This window comes from Phascolarctos cinereus, unplaced genomic scaffold, assembly GCF_003287225.1.
Source record: "Phascolarctos cinereus isolate Bilbo 61053 unplaced genomic scaffold, phaCin_HiC Scaffold_2;HRSCAF=192, whole genome shotgun sequence".
NCBI classification, from domain to species: Eukaryota; Metazoa; Chordata; class Mammalia; order Diprotodontia; family Phascolarctidae; genus Phascolarctos; species Phascolarctos cinereus.
In genome coordinates, this window is record NW_027555625.1 from 313613422 (window position 1) to 313633334 (window position 19913).

A 19913-nucleotide genomic window follows, 5' to 3' on the forward strand; every position below is an offset into this window, starting at 1 on the left:
AATAACAACAACAACAAATTTAAAGACATTAGAACTCTGAGAAATTCAGCAACCAATCTTAATTCCGAAGGAGCAGTGGGAAAACAGGTCCCTGCTTCCTCTCCTTGGAGAAGTGCAGGGCTATGGATACGAAATGAGGCAAAGCCACTGTATGCCAGTTTGTTTTACTTAATTAACTATAAGGGAAGATTCTCTGAGGGCAAGGGACAGTGAGAAGTAACAGTGATGTTTGTAAAAAAGCATAAATACAATATTTTTCTTAAAGAAATACAGAATGTCAGAGCTTGATGGGATCTTAGACCCTTTAACCCTTTTTCTTACACATGAGGAAAAGGGGGCTGAGAAAGGGAAAATGGTTTACCCATGGTCACATATTAAGCCTCTGTAATTCCAAGAACTCAAATCCCAGTGCAGGGGGCTTACAAACTATAGCCCAAGCACCAAATCAAGCTATTTGCCTGTTTTTGTACATGTTCTTACTTTCAAATTGGCTTCTGTATTTTTTAAATACAATAAAACTTTATTTAAAAATCCCAGGCAGTACAAAACCAGGTGTTAGGTCGGATTTGGCCCCCAGACTGTAGTCTGCTGAGGATGCCTGCCCTAAGATCCTAACTTCTTGTCCAGCATTCTTCCTATTTCCCCACCCAAGTCCTACACTTGGACTTTCAGTTAAAAAAACCAACTGCATGGGACAACTAGGAGGTGTAGTGGATAGAGTTCTGGCCTTGGAGTCAGGAGGAAGGAGGACCTGATTTCAAATCTGTCCTCGGACACTTGACACTTACTAACTGTGTGACTCTGGGCAAGTCACTTGACTCCGACTGCCTCACAAAAAAAAAAAAAAAAAGCAACTGTACTTGCCCAGGATGGGGAAGATCTGGCCACATTGAAATATATGTGAAAAAAAACTGAGGTTTGGGTTGACCACAAGCTCCAACAATATGAGTCAGTAAGTAGTATGATGTACCAGCTAAAAAAAGCCAGAGATCACTGTCAGGCTGTATTAAGAGAAGCACGGTGTACAGAGAGAATATGCTACATTCTACATTCAGGGCATGGTCTAGACTTGAACTCAGGTCTCCTGGGGCCTATTTCTGAGGCAGCTTTTTTGAGGGTCAGGCTCAGAAGGCAACCTTTGCTGTGAAGAATGTGCAAAACAAACAAGTCCACAAGTCTCAGCCTACAGCCAGGCAGGCTTAGGACCCAATGACTTCTCAATCCACCCTGCTTTCTCTTATGCAGAGTACCTTGTGTCATGGCCAGAGCAAGAAGGCCCTGGAGAAATCTCCTTGGTGTGGGACAGATCTGCTCCTGAGGAGCTCGAAAGAGGGGAACAGAGGGAGTGATCCCAGCCTGGACATTCCCAGAGGACTCTGGGGTCCTCCCTGACCTACCAGGTGGTACTGCCGCAGGGCATCTTCCTCATTCTGCAAGCGGGCCTGCTCCTCTTCGTCGGGCTGGTAGGAGCTGGGCACCTGGTAACCTTCAGGTCTAGCCTCACAGCACATCTCACAGCCTGGCCTCGTGGGCTTGTTGACAAAAGTGCACCCTGGACATTCCCAGCCAGCCTGGGCAGGAAGAGGGAAGGAGGGTATGATAAAATATTTCTACCCAGTCCAGATTTTGGTGGCTGCTGCTGGATACCAGCCCCCAGGTCATTCTCCCTCCTGTCTCAAGGAGTTCAGCACCTGGTCCACATTACCTCCTCTTCAACTCCCACCCTTATACTAGGGGATTTCAACATCCATATTTTTTAACCTCCCAGTTTCCCGGTCCTCTCAGTTCCCACGTTCTACAGCTTACTCCACTTCAGCCACATAGGGACTGTCATACACTCAGCCCACATTACCCACAAGTGACCACAGCTTTCTAACATTCCATCTCCCTAGGCCCAACCCTCCTAAATCAATCCTTTAACCCTCCTCCAGACCTCCACTTCCTCCACCCCCTCAGGGCTTCCTCAAGCCATTGCTACCCGCGTACTGAACTGTCTTCTCTGCCTTTCTAGTCACTTCACCTCCCTGTGGTGTTCTATTCTCTAATTGCTTCTCCTATCACTGTTCATCCCTCGCTAAACCTCAACCCTAGCTAGATTATCCCCCTCTGCCCCTACTGCCTGGCATATAGTAAGCCTTAGTAAATGCTAATTTCTTCCCTTCCTGAATGGAGATCCAGAAGTCCACAGGCTGGTGATTGGGTACATTATAAATTCATGTTACCCAACTGAGCCCTCACTGTACTGTCTCAAGGAAATGTAATTCTTTGATTCTTCCCTAATTGATTCCCTGTCTCACTCCCCCAAAGAAGTTATTCCAAACCTTCTCTCATCAAGACTCCCACACCTCCCTCATCCCTCTCCCTCTCAGCTAAGGGCTTTGCTTCTTGCTTAATTTTAAAATTTCTTTTATTTTGAACTTAGACACCAAAAAAAAAAAAGCATTTTCACATACACAGCAGATCACAAAGACTTTATGAAACCATGATCTCTATTTCAAAGTATTTTTAAAGTATGTAATAAGTTCCACATATTACTTTCAGAACTATCCTTATCTGGGTTTCTTTCTGAACTTCATTTTGATGTCTTCTATGCATTTTAGAAAAGGTTTCAATGGTCCACATTTTGGGGGACATCAGTACTGCTAACCACCTTCTACCTCTCTACCCCCAATTTAAAAACTGAAAGAAAAAAACCCTTATGATAAATAAGCATTGTCAAGTAAAATGAATACACACAGATACTGGGACCAAAAATGTGTCTCTTTCTGTACCTTGAGTCCATCACTTTTCTTTTAGGAGGTAGATTAAATGCTTCATCATAGGTAGGTCCTCTGGAGATAGTGTTGGTCATTGTATCAATCAGAGCTCTTAAGTTTTTCAAAGCTGTTTTTCTTTACAATGTGTTGTTCTTGTAAACACTGTTCTCTTGGTTCTGCTCACTTGATTCTACAATGGGTCATACTAGTCAACATTCTCTATGAACCCCTTGTCATTTCGTACAGAGCCGTAATATCCTATCACATTCAGATACAACAAAGGTTCAGACACTCTCAAATTGATGGGCACCCCTTAGATTCTAGTTTTTTTCCTTTAAATTCCCCCTTCAGGATGAGGATGTTTATTCTGTTGTCACTGTCCCCTCACTCCCAAACCCCCTCCTCGAATTATGCTTCCACTTATTTCCCTGTTAAGGTTAATGTATTTCTACACCAAATCGTTTGTGGGTGTTCAGTCTTTGTCTATTTCAGACATCCCTTTCTCCATGTTTGCATGCTCTTCTCATAAACTCAATTATGAGAAACAGTATGTTCCATCCTTTTCTTTTTCCTTTCCATATGTCTATTTCTTTTACTCTCCCTTCCCCCTCCCCCTTAAAATCCACAAATCAGAACTAATTCACCCTTAGGACACCTCTGTTTTTTCATTTAATTCCCTCAGTATCCTTAGAAGACATTAAAGTTCTGAAAAGACACTTGTTTCTTTTCCTCCTTTGGAATATTATCACAATATCATACACAGCCCCTTCAAAATACCCAAAGAAACATACTTTTTCCAGGTTTCCTCTTCACCTTTGTGTTTGCACTTAAAAGTTCCTACTCAGTGCTGATCTTTTCATCAGAAATGCTCAAAAGCCCTCTATTTCACCAACTGTTCATTTTCCCCTCATAGTAATGATACTCTCGGTTATAAGCTTATATTTTTTGCCTTTTGGAATACTGCAAACCAAGATCTCTAGTTTTTCATAAAATTTACCAGGTTTTGTGTGATCCTAACTGTGGTTCCTTGGTACCTGAATTCTCTCTGGACACTAGTAGCATTTTTTTATATGGGGGGGTGGTCCTGCATATTGGCTATGGCAGTCATTCCCAGGACTTTTGGGGTTCCTTTCAGGAGGTGACCAGCGGATTCTTCATATCTTCACTTTGTCCTCTGGTTCTAATAGATCTGGGCAGTTTTCACATGCCCAGGCTTTTTACCTCCATCAAAACATGGTTTTCAGGGAGCCCAATAGTTCTTAAAAATTTCTCCTTGATTTGTTTTTCAAGTCCAGCTGTTCTTTAATATCAGCTATCATTATTTTCTTCTATTAAAACACTTTTGATTTTATTCTAATATTTCTTGCTATCTCATCAAGTCCATGATTTCTGTTTGGTATATTCCAGTTTACAAAGAATCTCTTATTTGGGTAAAGTTTGTCATTGTCTCTTCTAAACTATTTATCCTTCTAATTCTTTTCTCCAGAGCTTTTATTCCATTTTTTAATGTCTTGCTTCATTTCTTCTAGCTACTCATGTAGTTCTTGTGGAAAATCTTTTTTTTTTTTTAACTTGAGTCTGTGCTTGAAGTTGTTAAGCAGCCATCTGCTCCTTCTTTTGGGATCTCTAGATTCACAGTAATTTTTGATTCAGATTAGTGTTTTCTTTGATTTATTCATTTTTCCATCTTCAGCTCCTGACAGGAGCTTTGGGCCAGGCTTCACCTCTTGCTGTATTTTTGCATAGGGTGGTTGTTCATGTGTGCTGCCTCCTTAGATTCCCTGAGTTCCTGGGCTGACTTCACCTTCCCAGGGTTAAGCACTCCCGCCCCTCAACCCAGGATCTGTAAGGTTCAGAGTGCAGGATCTTCAGGGCCCACTACGGCATCTCAGGACGACATGCTAGGGACCACTCTAGTTGCTGCTGTCCCCTAGGGCTTCCAAGGGCTCCTTGGGTTTACAACCACCCTGATGGTTGCTGTCTCCAGACACAAAGCCCTGCAAACTATACAAGTCTCTAGCCCTCCACTGGCTTACTGGACTGAGCTACCAATGGCTGGCAGCCCTCTTTACAAATGCCTAGAGGATGCTTACTGACTTTTTGTGCAGCTCTAGGGTGGAAGAAATCACTTAGTATAGTTTCTCACCGAATTTCTTGATTTAGTCTGGTATGAATTTCAGGTTTTTGCTGGAGTGGATTTGGGGGAGCTAGGCAGCTTGCATCTCTGTTTAGGCAGCTATTTTGGCCAAAGATCTACCCACTTACTTTCCTGAAAAAATTGAGTCTACTTAATGTGAGCTCTATCTTCTCTCCTTCTCATCTCAAACCCCCTTGATATCATCCCCACACTCTCCTTTCTTCCTTCAGTTTCTGACAAAGAGGTGGCCCTTCTCCTTGCCAACGCCAAGCCTTCTACAGCTACCCTTCATCCCACTCCCCTCATTTTCTCTAGTATACAGTATCCTTAATCATTCCCCCCCTTTTATGAATCATCAACCTCTCCCTATCTACTAATTCCTTCTCTACTTTCAAACATGCTCAACTCCTCAAAAATACCCTTTAAAAACCTTCACTAGGCCACCAACCACCTGAGATGTTGTTCTATGTTCCTCCCCCTTTTCTTAGACAAACTCCTAAAAAAAAAAACTATCTATGCCTCTTGCTTGGGGAGCTATGCGGCACATTGGATAGAGAAAATCCTCTGGAGTTTCATGACATTACTGTCTCCAAGTTCTCTTTTCTACCTATCTACCTATCTCTTTCTATCTTTTAACCTCTCCTCAATCTCCCCAACTGTGAGTGTTCTCCAACAATCTTAGTACCCCTTCTCTTGTCTCTATATATACTCTCCCTCTTGGTGATCTCATCAATTCCCCATAGGTTTAATTATCACCACTATACAGATGGCTCCCAGATCTACATATCTGGCCCTAGTCTCTCCCAATTTCTGAGCTTCAGTCCCAAATCATCAATTACCTCCTGGACATTTCAAACTGGATGTCTTGGAGATACCTCAAACTCAACCTGTCCAAAAATGAATTCATCATCTACCCCCACCCCCCAGAAAAATTCCCCTCTTCCAAACTTCTGTCTCATAGAATTCTTCCTCCAAGACACTACTCAGGCACCATCTTCTACATGAAGCACTTCCTGATCCCCCCAAATGCTGGTGCCCTCCCTCTCCAAATATCTTGAATTTAACTGCTTTGTATTTATTCTCTTTATAATTAATCTGTATGTATATAAAGCATTCTACACATAAGCTTCTTCATTGTCTCCTCTATTACAATGTTAAGCTCCCTAAAAGTACATATTGTTTCAATCTTTGTATTTTTATCTTCAGCACCTAGAAGAGCACCTGGCATGTAGCAGGCACTTAACAATGAGGCTTGATTGACTGATGCTATGAATGGGACTCAAAGAGGCAGGAAGAGGGTTGGCTTGGTAAGGGGGTTTCAGTGGTGAGGGCCAGAGGGCAGGCAGGAGCAGAGTTAATCCCTTACCACAGAGGGATCAGGGGCTGCTTCCACAGTAGAGGGAGCAGTAGTTCCAGTATCCTCAGAGGGGACTTTTTCTTGAGATTCCATGGCTCTGGGCTCTTGTGGACCCCGAGACTGTAGAGCAAGGTCTCTGAAACCCAAGTCTGCAAAGAGAAGAAGCATCAGAGGCACCCTCACCTGCACCCCCATTCCCACCATGGTTTATCCATCTAGTAGCTCATATAATTTTTGCAATTCCCCTGCCCTCTGCCTGAAAAAGGCCTGGGTATTACTGCCTCCATTTTACAAATAAGGAAATAGAAGACCAGAGAGTGGAAGTTACCTACTCAAGGTCATAGGATGGCAGAAACAGAATTCAAACCTGGGTTTCCTGGCTCCCAACCTATGTATTCTAGCTATATATTATGTAGACAGAACAGAAGATGGCCTTGTGTCTTCCTCCAGCTGTCCCTGGAATCAGTCCCAGGGCCTAGGACTGGCCCCCAGAATTGTTACCTTCTAGAACTCGAAGCTGCCGCTGCCTCTGTAGCTCCTGCTGGCTAAGCTGGGTGTGGTGGGCAGACAGGAGGTAGAGGTAAGCCTTGTCGCCATCTTGCCTCACCCCATATGAATGCAGTGTGTCCTGGTCACGGGGCAACCGCTGGCCAATTACCCATCTCTGTAGGCTTGGGTGAAAGCCATAGTCCAGAAAGACCTGGACAGTGGGGAGAAGAGACAAAAAAAGAGAGGGAAAGAAGGTAGGAGAGGAGAAGAGGAGGAGGAGGAAGAGAGAAGGAAAAAGTGAGGATGGAGGAGAGAAGTTGGGAGAAAAAAAGAAGTAGGGAGAAAAGGGAAGAGCAGGAAAGGAGGAAAAGGAGAGACAGAGGAAAAGAGTGGATAGGAAAGATAGGAGAGGGAAGGAGAGGGGAGGGAGAAGAGAGAAAAGAAGATTGGGATGGGGAGGAGAGAGGAAGGACTCCAGAGGATGGGAAAGGGGAGCAGAGGTCAGTGGGGAGTTACATATTAAGGATAGGTAGGATGAGGAACAGAGGGAAAAAAAGTCATATTGTTTCTCAGGTCAAACAGCTCCAGACTGAGTGTAAATATGGCAGAGGAAGAGTTCCCCACCCTTCTTCACTTCTCCCCCAATCCCCAACTTCACAGTACCCTTGTGGAGTGGATCTGGCTGGGTCCAACCTCAGGTTGAGGAAGTGATCCAGTCTGGCTACAGTGACCAACCCCATTCTGGCACCCTGAAAACCAATTCTACCAAACCCAGCCCTAGTCACAAGCCCCAGCTCTTCATACCATGTCTTTCAGAGAAGCCACTGTCATGTTGGGCTGCACCATGAGCCAGATGTGAAGAGTGTGCATCTGAGCATCCTCCACACCCACCCATAACCTGTGGGGAGACAATGCTGTCACTGGGAAGAGAAGTTTGGACCACACACAGAGACATAATATACAATCTCCCCTCCCCTGCAACCCTATCACATGCATAGTTACAGCCTACCTTTCTTGGAACAAACAAATATGCACTCAGACACCCAGGGTCACAGATCCCACAGGTACAAGCAGCTGGCTGCCCAGGGGAGAGCCCTGGGCTGGGAGGAAGAGTCCTTGGGTTGAGTCCTGGTTCTGCCCCATTTTAGCTGTGTGACCTTGGGCAAGTTATTTGACTTCTCTTAAGTTCTCTAGAGGCTGCCTCCCTTATGGGCTACTGGGAAGACTGAACGTGGTTCTTTACCTAAGGTGTGCATGAAAGTATGGTATTATAGAAAAGCGTCATTCTTGTTAAAAGTCCCATAGCTCATCCCATGTAGGGGCCTCACCCCAACAAGAGTGCTCAATCTCTAAGCACAGCAGACAGACAGACAGACTGACAGACTCTCTCTTGCTTTCTCTTTGTCTCTCATTCTCTCTCTGTCTCTCATTCTTTCTCTCTTTTTCTCTTTCTCATTCTCTCTTCTCTCATATTCTCTCTGTCTCTGTCACTCTCCCCTCTAGAGGTGGATTTCCAGGTCCCTCTTATCTCCATAATCTTGTTTTACACAGTGTGTCCTTTTTTGGGGGAGGGAATAGGGTGGGGGAGGTCTAGAATTCTGATTTTTATTGGTATAAAGTATTTCCCCAATAAGGAAACTTTCTCTACCCATGTAGCATCACCCCCTGTGGCACAAGTTATATTCTTTACAAAGTTGTCCAGGACACTAAGAGATTAAGCGACTTGACAGCAGTCACACAGCCATCAGGTAGCAGAAGAGGGGCTTATACCCAGGTGCTAGTGACTCCAAAAGGACTTTATATCAACTACATCATGCAGTCTCAATGTCCTTACTAAAATATAGTGTCCAAATCTGGACCATTTCTCCAAATGAGACTAGCCCAGAGATGTAGGGCAGAACCACTCACATCACAGCCCAACTGAGGAAGGAATCTAGCTGCTAAGTTAGGCTGATCCCATCCTTGGTGTCTGTGCTAGAGCAAAGGCAGAGGCAGCCAAGTCTCTGCCCTTTGGGAACTAACAGCCTATTAAGGGAGAGTGACCACACAGGTATCCCATCTGGGACAGCACTACAGGGCTCGGACTGTGAAGTTCTCCCTGTCTCTTGAGCTAAAATCAAGCCTACTTCTCAGCATCTTTTTGGGATAGACTCTCCCTGAAGTTTTGTCCCATATTGGTTCCTCCCTTAGGAACAAAGGACGAAATCCAAAGCTTTCTTATATATGTATTTTTTACCTATTTAACTTATTCTAATACTTGCCTGCCTTCTATCCTGTCTGAAAGTCAGAACTTATGAGTGGAAGGGACCTTAAAGGCAATAATAATAATAATAATAATAATAATAATAATAATAATAATAATAATAGCTAGCATTCTTATATAGCTCTTTAAGGTTTGCAAATTTCTTTATAATTATTATTTCATTTTATTCTCACAATAATCCTTGGAGGTAGGTGCTTTGATGATCCTCATTTTACAGATAAAGAAACTGAGGCAAACAGACTTGCCCAGGGTAACGCTGCTAGTATCTGAAGCTGAATTTGAACTAAGGTCTTCCTGAGCCCAGATTCATCCTCTAACCACTGCACCAACTAGCAACTACTTCTAATCATCTTATCCAAAGTCCTCATCTTATTTATAAAGGCCTCAGATGAGGCCGTAAGAGGTATAGTCATTTGCCCAAGGTCACAGAGGCAGTAATTAGAATTCTCTCAGAGATCAATGTACCGCCCCCTCCAAACAATTTGACAGGCTCTCCCTTCTGCCCAGTCTACTGTCCAGCACTCACTTGATCTCCTGTTTGGGATAGACCTCTGATCTAAGCTGCAGTGTCAGTAGAGCCCGATGCTTGGCCAGCCAGGTGGCACAGTTCACTGCCATCTTCTCATCCCCACCAGCCACAGCCCGAGCCAGCTTCAGGGCCATCTCCTCCACTGCAAAGGGAGTGAGGGATGTGGGAGAGAGAGACTGTAAGGCAAAGTATTCATCGGAGGCAGGGAAGTAGGAGAAAGGGTTTTCTGTTCTTTCTTCAGAAGCAGGTATGGAGCTCCAGAGAGTCCCTGGTTCTTGTAAATCTGAAGCTTGGTCAAGGGCATAGAGGCTTGGCATTTCCAAAGGGGTAAAAGTGAACTACATGAGTCTTAGGGAGAACTAAAGGCTAATCCTGACCTCTTCAAACTCCACCCACTCTCAGGAAACAGAAATGGAAGACCTAAGACTGAAGAGGTCCCCAGGTTACCCACACAAAGCCCTTCCCAGACCTTAAACCCTCCCCACCCACCCTCTACTTCCCAGATAATTCTCATTTACAAAATCAACAATAAACATAATAGCTCCCAATTCTGTATTATTTTTACATATAAAAAGGATTTTCTTTCCAATAACCCTATGAGGTAGGAAGGGTTGGTATTATTACCCTCATTTTACAGAAGCAAATGAAACTCAGAGAAGGGAAGTAATTTGCCCAAGGTCATATTTCTAGGATCGGGCAGCTAGCTAATGAAGTAAACAGGGCTGTGGAGTCAGGAAGACCTGAGTTCAAATCCCCCCTCAGACATTTATTAGCTGTGTGACTCTGAGCAAGTCACTTAACCCTGTTTGCCTCAGTTCCTCATCTGTAAAATGAACTGGAAAAGGAAATGGCAAACCACTCTAGTATCTTTACCAAGAAAACCCCAAATGGGGTCATGAAGAGTCCAACAGGAATAAAATGACTCAGCAACAACAACATACAGCTAGGTAGTGTCAAGGCTGGATGTTTTTTTTTTTTGGCAATTGGGGTTAAGTGACTTGCCCAGGGTCACACAGCTAGTAAATGCCAAGTGTTTAGTCCAAGGCCAAATTTGAACTCAGGTCCTCCTGACTTCAGGGCTGGTGCTCTATCCACTTCTCCACCTAGCTGCCCCAAGGCTGGATCTTGAACCCAGGTCTTCCAACTCTGAACCCAATGCTCTACCTTTCTTGGTCTTCTCTTCCATCAGGCTGCACTGTGCCCATCCCACTCAGATCCAATCAGCAGGCTCAGTCTGTGGAGAGACCATCCAGAGCCCTTCTTTACCCTAGAAGCCATGGGAGAATCCAAGCGAACAAGGAAGGAGAAGGGAGAGAATGCCAAGACAGGAAAATTCAGAAGTTATTTTCTTTTGGTCTGAGAATAAGTTTCTCAATTTTTTCTTTGAAATGTCCCAGTCATTTTTGACTTTTCCCTCTCTTCCCACATCTAATAGTTAGCCATGCACTTTCTTTTTTTGTTTGTTTGTTTTAAAATATTTTATTTTTTTTACCAATTACACATAAAAAATTTTTAACATTCATTTTTAAAAATTTTGAATTCCAAATTCTCTCCTTCCCTCCCTCCTCTTTGAGAAGTCAAGCATTTTAATGTGTTATATACATGTGTTGATACATGTAAAGTTGTACAAAACATATTTCCATATTAGCCACGTTGTGGAAAAAAAAAGACAAAAAAAATCCCCCAAAAAATAAATAAAGTTTTTTCTAAAATGTATGCTTTGACCTACATTCAGATTCTATCAGGTTTTTCTCTGGGAAGTGGATAGCATTTTTAATCCTAAATCCTTTGGAATTGTCTTGGATCATTGCATTGCTGAGAATAGCTAAGTTATTCACAGCTGTTATCATATGGTATTGCTGTTACTGTATACACTGTTCTCCGGGTTCTGTTCACTTCACTTTGCATCAGTTTTGTATGAGTCTTTCCAGGTTTTTCTGAAAGCACCCTGCTTGTCATCTCTTATAGCACAATGGTATTCCATCACAATCATATACAACAACTTGTTCAGCCACTCCCCATTGGCATCCCCTCAATTCCCAATTCTTTGCTGCCATAAAAAGAGTTGCTATAAATGTTTTTGTACATGTAGGTCCTTTTCCCATTTTTTAAAAAATTAAATCTCTTTAAGATATAGACCTAGTAGTGATATTGCTAAGTCAGAGTACTCACAGTTTTATAGCCTTTTAGGCATAGTTCTAAATTGCCCTCCAGAATGGCCGAATCAGTTCACCACTCCACCAACAGTACATTAGTGTCCCAATTTTCCCACACCTCCTCAAACATTTGTCATTTTTCTTTTCTGGTATATTAGCCAATCTGATAGGTGTGATGTGGTACCTCAGAGTTGTTTTAATTTGCATTTCTTTAATCGATAGTGATTTAGAGCATTTTTTCATATGCTTATAGATAGCTTTGATTTCTTCATCTAAGAACTTCCCGTTCATATCCTTTCACCATTTATCAGCTGGAGAATAACTTGTATTCTTATAAATTTGAATCAGTTCTCTATGTATTTGAGAAATGAGGTGTTTATCAGAGAAATTTGCTATATTTTTCCCTAGTTTTCTGCTTTCCTTCTAATCTTGGCTGCACTGGTTTTGTTTGCGTAAATCCTTTTTAATTTAATGTAATCAAAATTATTTATTTTACATCTCATAATGCTCTCTATCTCTTCTTTGGTTATAAATTCTTCCCTTATCCATAGATCTGGCAAGTAAACTATTCCATGCTCCCCTAATTTGCTTATGGTATCACCCTTTATGTCTAAATCATTTACTCATTTTTACCTTATCTTGGTATATGGTGTGAGATGTTGGTCTGTACCTAGTTTCTGCCAAACCGCTTTCCAGTTTCCCCAGGAGTTTTTGTCAAATAGTGAGTTCTTGTCCCAAAAGCTTGGATCTTTGGGTTTACTAAACACTAGATTAGTATGGTCATACTACAGTGTATTGTGTACCTAATCTATTCCACTAATCCATGACTCTATTTCTTAGTCAATACCAGCTTGGCTTGATGATTACCATAACCAAGTACTTTTAATTTTATTTCTTCAGTCTCTTTCCCGACCATCCTTCTCCTCTCTTCTGTACCATCTCTAGGCAAGCCCTATCTAGCCTCATTGGACTTTTATAAAAACCTCCAAATGGATGTTCCAGCCAATATACTTGGTCAAGAGTTATCTTTCTAGTGCATAGCTCCAACAACATTCCTCCCCAACTCTGAGACCTTTCATGGTTCCCTTTCACCTGAGAAAAACCTAGCTCTATATCTCAATATCCCTAATAAAATGTGGTGTGCAAATATAGGTATATGATATCCAGGGCCTTCTATAGCCTTGCTTCACCTTTTCAGCTCATCAAACATTTATTAAGCTCCGTCTTGTGTGCAAAGTCCAGTCTTAGTGCCTTCACAAACTCCTTCTCCCCAACCCTGGGTGATTCAGCACTCTCTGGACTCCCAGCCTTAGCTCATATTTTCACCTTTGCTTGGAACAGTTTCCATTTGTCAATCCCTTCCCTTCCTATCTCAGCTCAGGAGTTACTGTGCCCCAGTATCATCCTACCAGCTCCCCAAGCTGTATATCTCTTAGCACAGATGAGAGTATATCCCCTAAATCTCTGACACATCAACTCTGCACTTGCTGGGTGTTTAACAGACCTTTGCAGTTTTCATCTGGATGATGAGTTCTGAGTTTTTTTAGCTGCAGATTTAGCCTTTTAATTCTACTGTACTCTGGTATTAAAATGAGTTTATCTCCTCTGTGCCATTGGCATGCCAGTGGTGAGGGGAAAAAAGCTAACAACAGGCAGCTACAAAGCAGGCCCCATGAATGAGAGAATTCATTGGTGATAGTGACACCACCAGTGAATCTGAAAAGGGATGGGAGTAGATGAGGTTAGAGGGACACAGAGAACCCAAATCTATCATAGGAGCACAGGATTTAGAGTTAGAAAGAAGTCCAGAACATAAAATGCCAGAGCTGGAAGGAACCTTAGAACACAGAATGTCAGAAGTTAAAATAAATATATAATGTCAGGGCTGGAAGAGACCTTGGAACACAAAATGTCAGAGCTGAAAAGAATCTTAGAACATAACGTTAGAGGTGGAGGAAACCTTAGACTACAGAATGTCAGGGCTGGAAGGAATCTTAGGATGCATAACGTCAGGGTTGCAAGAGACCTTGGAACACAGAATTTCAGAGCTCTGCAGAGATAAAATGTCAGAACTGGAAGGGACATTAGCACAAAGAATGTCTGGGCTACAAGGGGCCTCAAGAACCTAGAGCTCAGTTCCGTTATTTTATAATGGGGAAACAGGCCCAAAGAGGGTAATCGTCTGGCCTATCGTTTTCAGGGGCCCCCAAGTTTGGGAAGGGGAGGGGCTTGAGAATAGAAACCCGAAAGTGACCCGGGGCCAGGAAATGAGGAAGAAGGGCCAGGGAGGGGAAGAGGGAATGGAAACTTTCGGCCGTGGGAGGGGGGATTGGGAAGGCAGGGGAGGGGGGACAGACACCTGGGGAGGCGAAGGCGCTGACCTGGTTGGGGCCAGGTCGGGATGCTGGGCGCTCGCTGCCAGGGCTGCCCCTGCAGGGGGTCGCGGGGCCCTAAGGCAGAGCTGGCCCTCCGTGGACGATTCCTCCCGGCCCCCGGCGGGCAGTGGCGACCTGGACACCTCCCGGGCCCTCGTAGGCTCCACTCACCACCCGATCCGGCCCCGGCTTGGCTGCGGCCCGAGGAAGCAGGAGGAAGGAGAAGGAAGGAGTAGGAAGGGCCAGCCCCAAGTAGGGGCAGAGCCGGAGGGGCGGGGAACAGGCTACGTCCAGGGCCCAGAGGGGGCGGGGCAGGGGAGGCGGAGTCACGAATCGGAGAAGCCTTATTGGGTGGGAGAGGAATCTGAGAAATTGACAAGGCCGGCAAAAAAAGGTGGGGGGGATGGAGACCTAGAGACGCAGAGAAACGTACAAAGGTTAGGACTGCTCGGAATTGGAATAATAATTATATAGGAATGCTAATAATATCATTTCTGTAGCTCTAAAGAGCTTTACAAACTATTCCCTTTAGTTGCTGTTCAGTCAATTTTTGAGTCGTGTCCGACTTTCCGTGACCCCATTTTTTTTGAGAGTTTTCTTGGCAAAGATACTATGGTGGTTTGTCATTTCCTTTTCCAGCTCATTTTACAGATGGGAAACAGAGGCGAACAGGGTTAAGTGACTTGCCGCCCTAGAATCACACAGCCAGTTAAGTGTTGAGGGCGAATTTGAACTCAGTTCTCTCGATTCCAGGCTCTGGGGCTCCCCTGTGCCACCTAGCTGCCCAAGCAACAGGTGTAGATAGCCTTAGAGCCCATCTAATCCATGTTCCCATTTTACAGGTTAGAAAACAGGTCCAGTCAGAAGAAATAACTTCTCCAAGGTCACATGGCTAGGCAGAGACGCAGGCCTGGTGGAGTGATGTGACCTTGAGGAAGTAATAGACGACTAACAGAAATACAGAAGGTTTTGCAATTTCTCTTTTGGGATCTTGTGAATCAAGTTCTTATTCACAACTTTGGTGCTGCCTTTTCCAAACCAAAAACCATTCTCCTTGGCAGAAAAAACAACAGCAAAATAAGAGTTGAAGGCCCCTCCCTCTCCAAGTTGCTCATTGTCATTGTCCCAACAACTCAGGGCAGCAAACTTTGTTCCTCTTCTTTTCCCAAAGTAACTTAAAAAATAAACCTACTTCCCTTTTTCTTTTCCTTTTCCTTAGCATTTGTCACTGGACTTTATTAGCAGACTAAATATTATTCTTTTTTAAATTTATTTTTATTTTGTAATGCTAGATTTTTGTTGATATTTTCTGTCTTTACCTTGCCACCTAGATTTTCCCTTTTAACCCTTCTGTCCCAGAGACCCATTCCTTATTTACAAAGAATTTTTTTTTAAGAAAAAAATTTAATTCAGCAAAACTGATCAAAACTTAACCAAAAAGCTGATGACACATGCAACATTTTACATCCATAGACACTCCCCTTCCCCCCTGCCAAGGAGCAGGGAAAGATATCATCTCATATCTTTCTTTTGTATCAAAACTAGTTCTTTATACTTTCACAACAAGAATATTCAAATGTTTTGTGGCAGTTGTTCCTTCCATTTACACTGTTGTGGTTGTTGGAGATGTTGTTTTCCTTGCTCTGTTTAATTCTTCATCAGTGCATGTCTTTCCATTTGCTGGGTATTTTAAAATTTTTTATTCATTTTGAACTTAAATGCAAAAAGAAAAAAAAGAACATTTCCATGTATAAGCGCAACATAAAAAGAGGATTAAACATAAAACCATGTATTTCCATTTTCCACCATTTACTTTTTTTTGAAAAACCATGTCATATGTATAGCCTATAATCAGATTACATGATGTAAGGGGGAGGGGGGGAGGGAGAAAAATTTAGAACTCAAAATCTTATAAACGTGAATGTTGAAAACTAAAAATAAATTAATTAAAAAAAGAAAAACCATGTAATAAATACTATCTCTGCTGTGTGCTTTTTTTCTCTCTCTCTCCACCCCACCCTAGAGAAGGCCACCATTTGACACAAATATGTATATATTTGTAAAACCATACTACGCATACTTCTATTTATCAGTTCTTTCTCTGAATGTGGATAGCATCTTCCTTCATAGATCCTTTGTTGCTGATTTGAGTATTTTTAATACTCAAAATGATTTAGTTCTTAGAACAATATTGCTGTTACTGTCTAGAATGTTCTTGTGAGTCTACTCATTTCACACTTCATTATTCCATGCATTATTCCATGTTTTTCTAAAATCAGCCAGCTCATCATTTCTTATAGCACAGTCATATTCCATCATCTATTTGTTGTTCAGTCATTTTTCAGTCATGTCTACCTCTCAGTGACCCCATTTAGGTTTTTCTTGGCAAGGATACTAGAGACTTTTGCCATTTCCTTCTCCAGCTCACTTTACAGATGAGGAAACGCAGGCAAACAAGGTTAAATGACTTGCCAAGGGTCACAAGGCTAGTAAGTGTATGAGGTGGGATTTGAACTCATGAAGATGAGTCTTCCTAACTCCAGGACTGGCACTCTATCCACTGTGCCACCTAGCTTCCAAATTTGTGGTTTTCGTGTTAAAGATACTGAAATGATTTGCCATTTCCTTCTCCAGTTCATTTTACAGATGGAGAAACTGAGACAAACAAGGTTAAGTGACTTGCCCAGGGTCATACAGCTAGTAACCATCTGAGGCTAGATTTGAACTCAGGAAGATGAGTCTTCCTAACTCCAGGACTGGCACTTTGTGCACTATGGTGCCACCTAACTGCTCCTAGTCTTTCCATGCTTCTCTATATTTATCATGTTCATCATATTTTATAGGAAGTTAAGTGGCCTAGTGGATGGAATGCTAGGCCTGGAGTCAGGGAGATCTGAGTTCAAATTCCACCTTACTAGCACTGTACCACCCAAGGTTGTTGGAATGATCAAATGAGAGACTTATGATGCAAAATGAAGTGAGCAGAAGCAGGAGAACATTATACACAGTAGTAACAGTATTGTAACAGTAATCAATTGTGAAAGATTTAGCTACTCTGATCAAGATGATCCAAGACAATTCCAAAAGACTCATGATGAAAAGTGCTATCCACCACCAGAGAGAGAACTGATGAACTCTGAATGCAGATTGAAGCATATTTTCTTCAATTTTCTTTATTTTTCTTGCTTCCTCCCCACCCCCCAGACATGGCTATGTGGAAATATCTTACATGACTTCATATGTATAATAGGTATAATATTTCTTGCCTTCTCAATGGATGGGGCAAAGGGTAGAAGGAGATTATTTGAAACTGAAAATAGCAATTAAGGAAAAAAGGGAAAAAATTAAGAACGAGTTTGTTAAATAAAACTCAATTGCCTGTTACATGTATTTGTGTGTGTGTATGTTATATATATAGTTGGGATTATAAAACAAATCGGATAACCAAAACTGAAAAAAAAAATTGAAAGGGAGAGGGGGGATAACCCAGCTCATGGTTTTTTAACAAAGTCAGAAGAATGAAGACAAGTGGGAAGTGATGAGTTGGCTACACGTGCCCCCTCCTTAAATGGATCTGGGAGTTCTTTAGGAATGGTCTTTTGCCTTTCTTTGTATACCTAACACTTAAGGGTAGTACCTGGCACATAGACATGGGGTAGGTAGGTGGAGCAGTGGATAGAGCACCAGGCCAGGAGTCAGGTAGACTTATCTTTCTGAGTTCAAATCTGACCTCAGATACTTATCAGCTGTGTGATCCTGGGCAAGTTACTTTACCCTGTTTGCCTCAGTTTCCCTGTCTATAAAATTAGCTGCAGAAGGAAATGACAAACCACTCCAGTATCTTTGCCAAGAAAACCCTAAACAGGGTCACAGAGTCAGATATGAGTGTCTACTGACTTGGTAACTGAATAAAGATAGATCTGTTGTGACATCCTTCAAGGAATCTTGTTCATCCTCTACCCTCTCTAATCAGAGGAAGGGAGAGCCCCCTGGGATAGGGAATAATGAGGAGGTGGGAGTTTTAGACATTAAGTGGAAGAATAAATATTTTGGGGGAGTCTTAAATGACTTGAAAGATACAGTCCAAATGGGAGACATTCTAGATCTACTACTACAAGGGAATGTCAGACAGTATCTAATCTAACCCCTGCCTTTTACAGATGAAGAAACTGAGGCCTGTTGGAGGGGTGACAATTTGCCCCAAATTGAATAGGTAGGAAATGACAGAGGCAATATTTGAACCTGGGTCCTCTGACTCTAGGACCCATGCCCTTTCAATTATACTATCTTGTCACTTCCTATCCATTATAGGTGGTTAGATAGCTCCTCCTCTACCTGTCTTTTTTAAAAAATTTATTTCATTAGTTTATTTTGATTTATCAACAACACTTCCATATACTTTTGAGTTTAAAATTTTTCTCCCTTTCCTCCCCACCACCCTCCCCAAGATGGCACACAGTCTGTACCTGTCTTTTTAAACTCCAAGTTAGAGGGCTATACAACAAAGAGGTAAGCCACAGAAGAAAAGATCCTGTATATACAAAAATATTTATAGCAGGCACTTTTTCAAGTAGCAAAGAACTAGACAGTAAAACTAGAACAGTGAGTGCCTATCGGTCAGGGAATGGCTGAACAAATTATGGCACATACACATAAAGCAATACTATTAGAGCATAAGAAATGATTAAATTGAAAGATTCAGAGAAACCTGGGAAGACTTACATTGAGGAAGAGTAAAATAGGCAGGACCAGGAGAACACATTTCATGGCCACAACAGCAAAAAGGAAAACAATACTGGAAGAGTTCAGAATGCTGATATACAGCAGTGACCAGGAACGATTTTAGAAGATTAAAGGGCCAAGACGTTTTGTGTTGCTTGAATATACCAATTTAGAGTGACAGCATGGCAAAGTAGACATAGAGCTGAACTTGGAGTCAGGAAGACCTAGATTTGAAACCTGTGTTGAGGTCCTTACTATGTGTCGACTGTGAGCAATTCTAATCTCTCTGAGCCTCCATTTTCTCATCTGTAAAATGGGGATAATAGCACCTATCTCCCAGGGTTCTTGTGAGGCTCAAATAAAACTGTGTAAAGTGCTCCGCAAACTTTAAAGCCATATAGAAATAACAGCTTATTATTATTGTTATTTGTTTACAAGGGAAGGCTCTATTGGGGAAGTCAATAGGAAATGACATTAAAAAAAGAATATTGCATCAATAAAACATTTAAAAAATGAAATTGAATCAAAAAGTCGGTCATGGTGTTTCCTCTGCATCTATACCAATCTCCCTAGACAACTCCCATTTTTCTTACTCATCCAAATCTCTTCTCTTTGTCTTTAGAATTCTATTCTTAAGAACTTCACATACCTCCTAGGCTGACTTCACCTAAAGGCCTCTAGTCCATGGGTTACCACACATCCTTTCTCTGAATCCTTCAAAATCTTCATGTTACAGCTAACATGGAAATGTTCTGCATGACAGTGTGTATGATGAGTATTCCATTTCTGGCCTTCTTGATGAGTGGGGGGAAGGGGTAGAGGGAGGGAGAGAATTTAGAACTGAAAATAAAAAAATAAAAACAACAAAAAAGAATCTTCATGTTAACATGTGCCCAGCTTTTCTCTCTTTGGGAATTCTGAGAGGCAGTGGTCACTTCCCCCAGGGTTATCATCATTTCTACTTCAGTAGCCATCTTCCCCTGGTTGATTGGAATCAGGTGCAGGAAAGCAACTCCATCTGTGACGTCCCTCAGTTTCTGAATGATGAAATTGTCCTTAAGGCAAGCCAGAAATGGATTTTATTCAGGAATTAGGAAGGTGCAGTAGATGAGAGAAGTGATCTCAGGGT

General features: G+C 42.3%; 1 protein-coding gene across 9 annotated transcripts in view; it reads right to left on the reverse strand.

Moving 5' to 3' along the window:
* The window catches only part of RBCK1 (RANBP2-type and C3HC4-type zinc finger containing 1), a 46488-nt gene extending 32145 nt beyond the window's left edge, over positions 1 to 14343 (reverse strand). For 4 of the 9 annotated variants that reach the window (XR_013484785.1, XR_013484787.1, XR_013484786.1 and 1 more), the window contains exons 1-7: positions 14069 to 14343; positions 10696 to 10798; positions 9529 to 9673; positions 7544 to 7637; positions 6752 to 6950; positions 6260 to 6399; positions 1398 to 1571 (exon numbers count right to left, since the gene is read on the reverse strand). Coding sequence is in view for 5 of the 9 variants with exons in the window: in XM_020990672.2 (XP_020846331.1) it covers positions 1398 to 1571; positions 6260 to 6399; positions 6752 to 6950; positions 7544 to 7637; positions 9529 to 9673; positions 10696 to 10717 (774 nt within the window). In the remaining 4 variants the exon portion in view is untranslated. Of the gene's footprint in view, positions 1 to 1397; positions 1572 to 6259; positions 6400 to 6751; positions 6951 to 7543; positions 7638 to 7748; positions 7980 to 9528; positions 9674 to 10695; positions 10799 to 14046 lie in introns of those variants that run through there. The other 5 variants (XM_020990672.2, XM_020990670.2, XM_020990673.2 and 2 more) reach the window with 5 other exon arrangements.
* Between the last annotated feature and the right edge of the window lie 5570 nt (positions 14344 to 19913).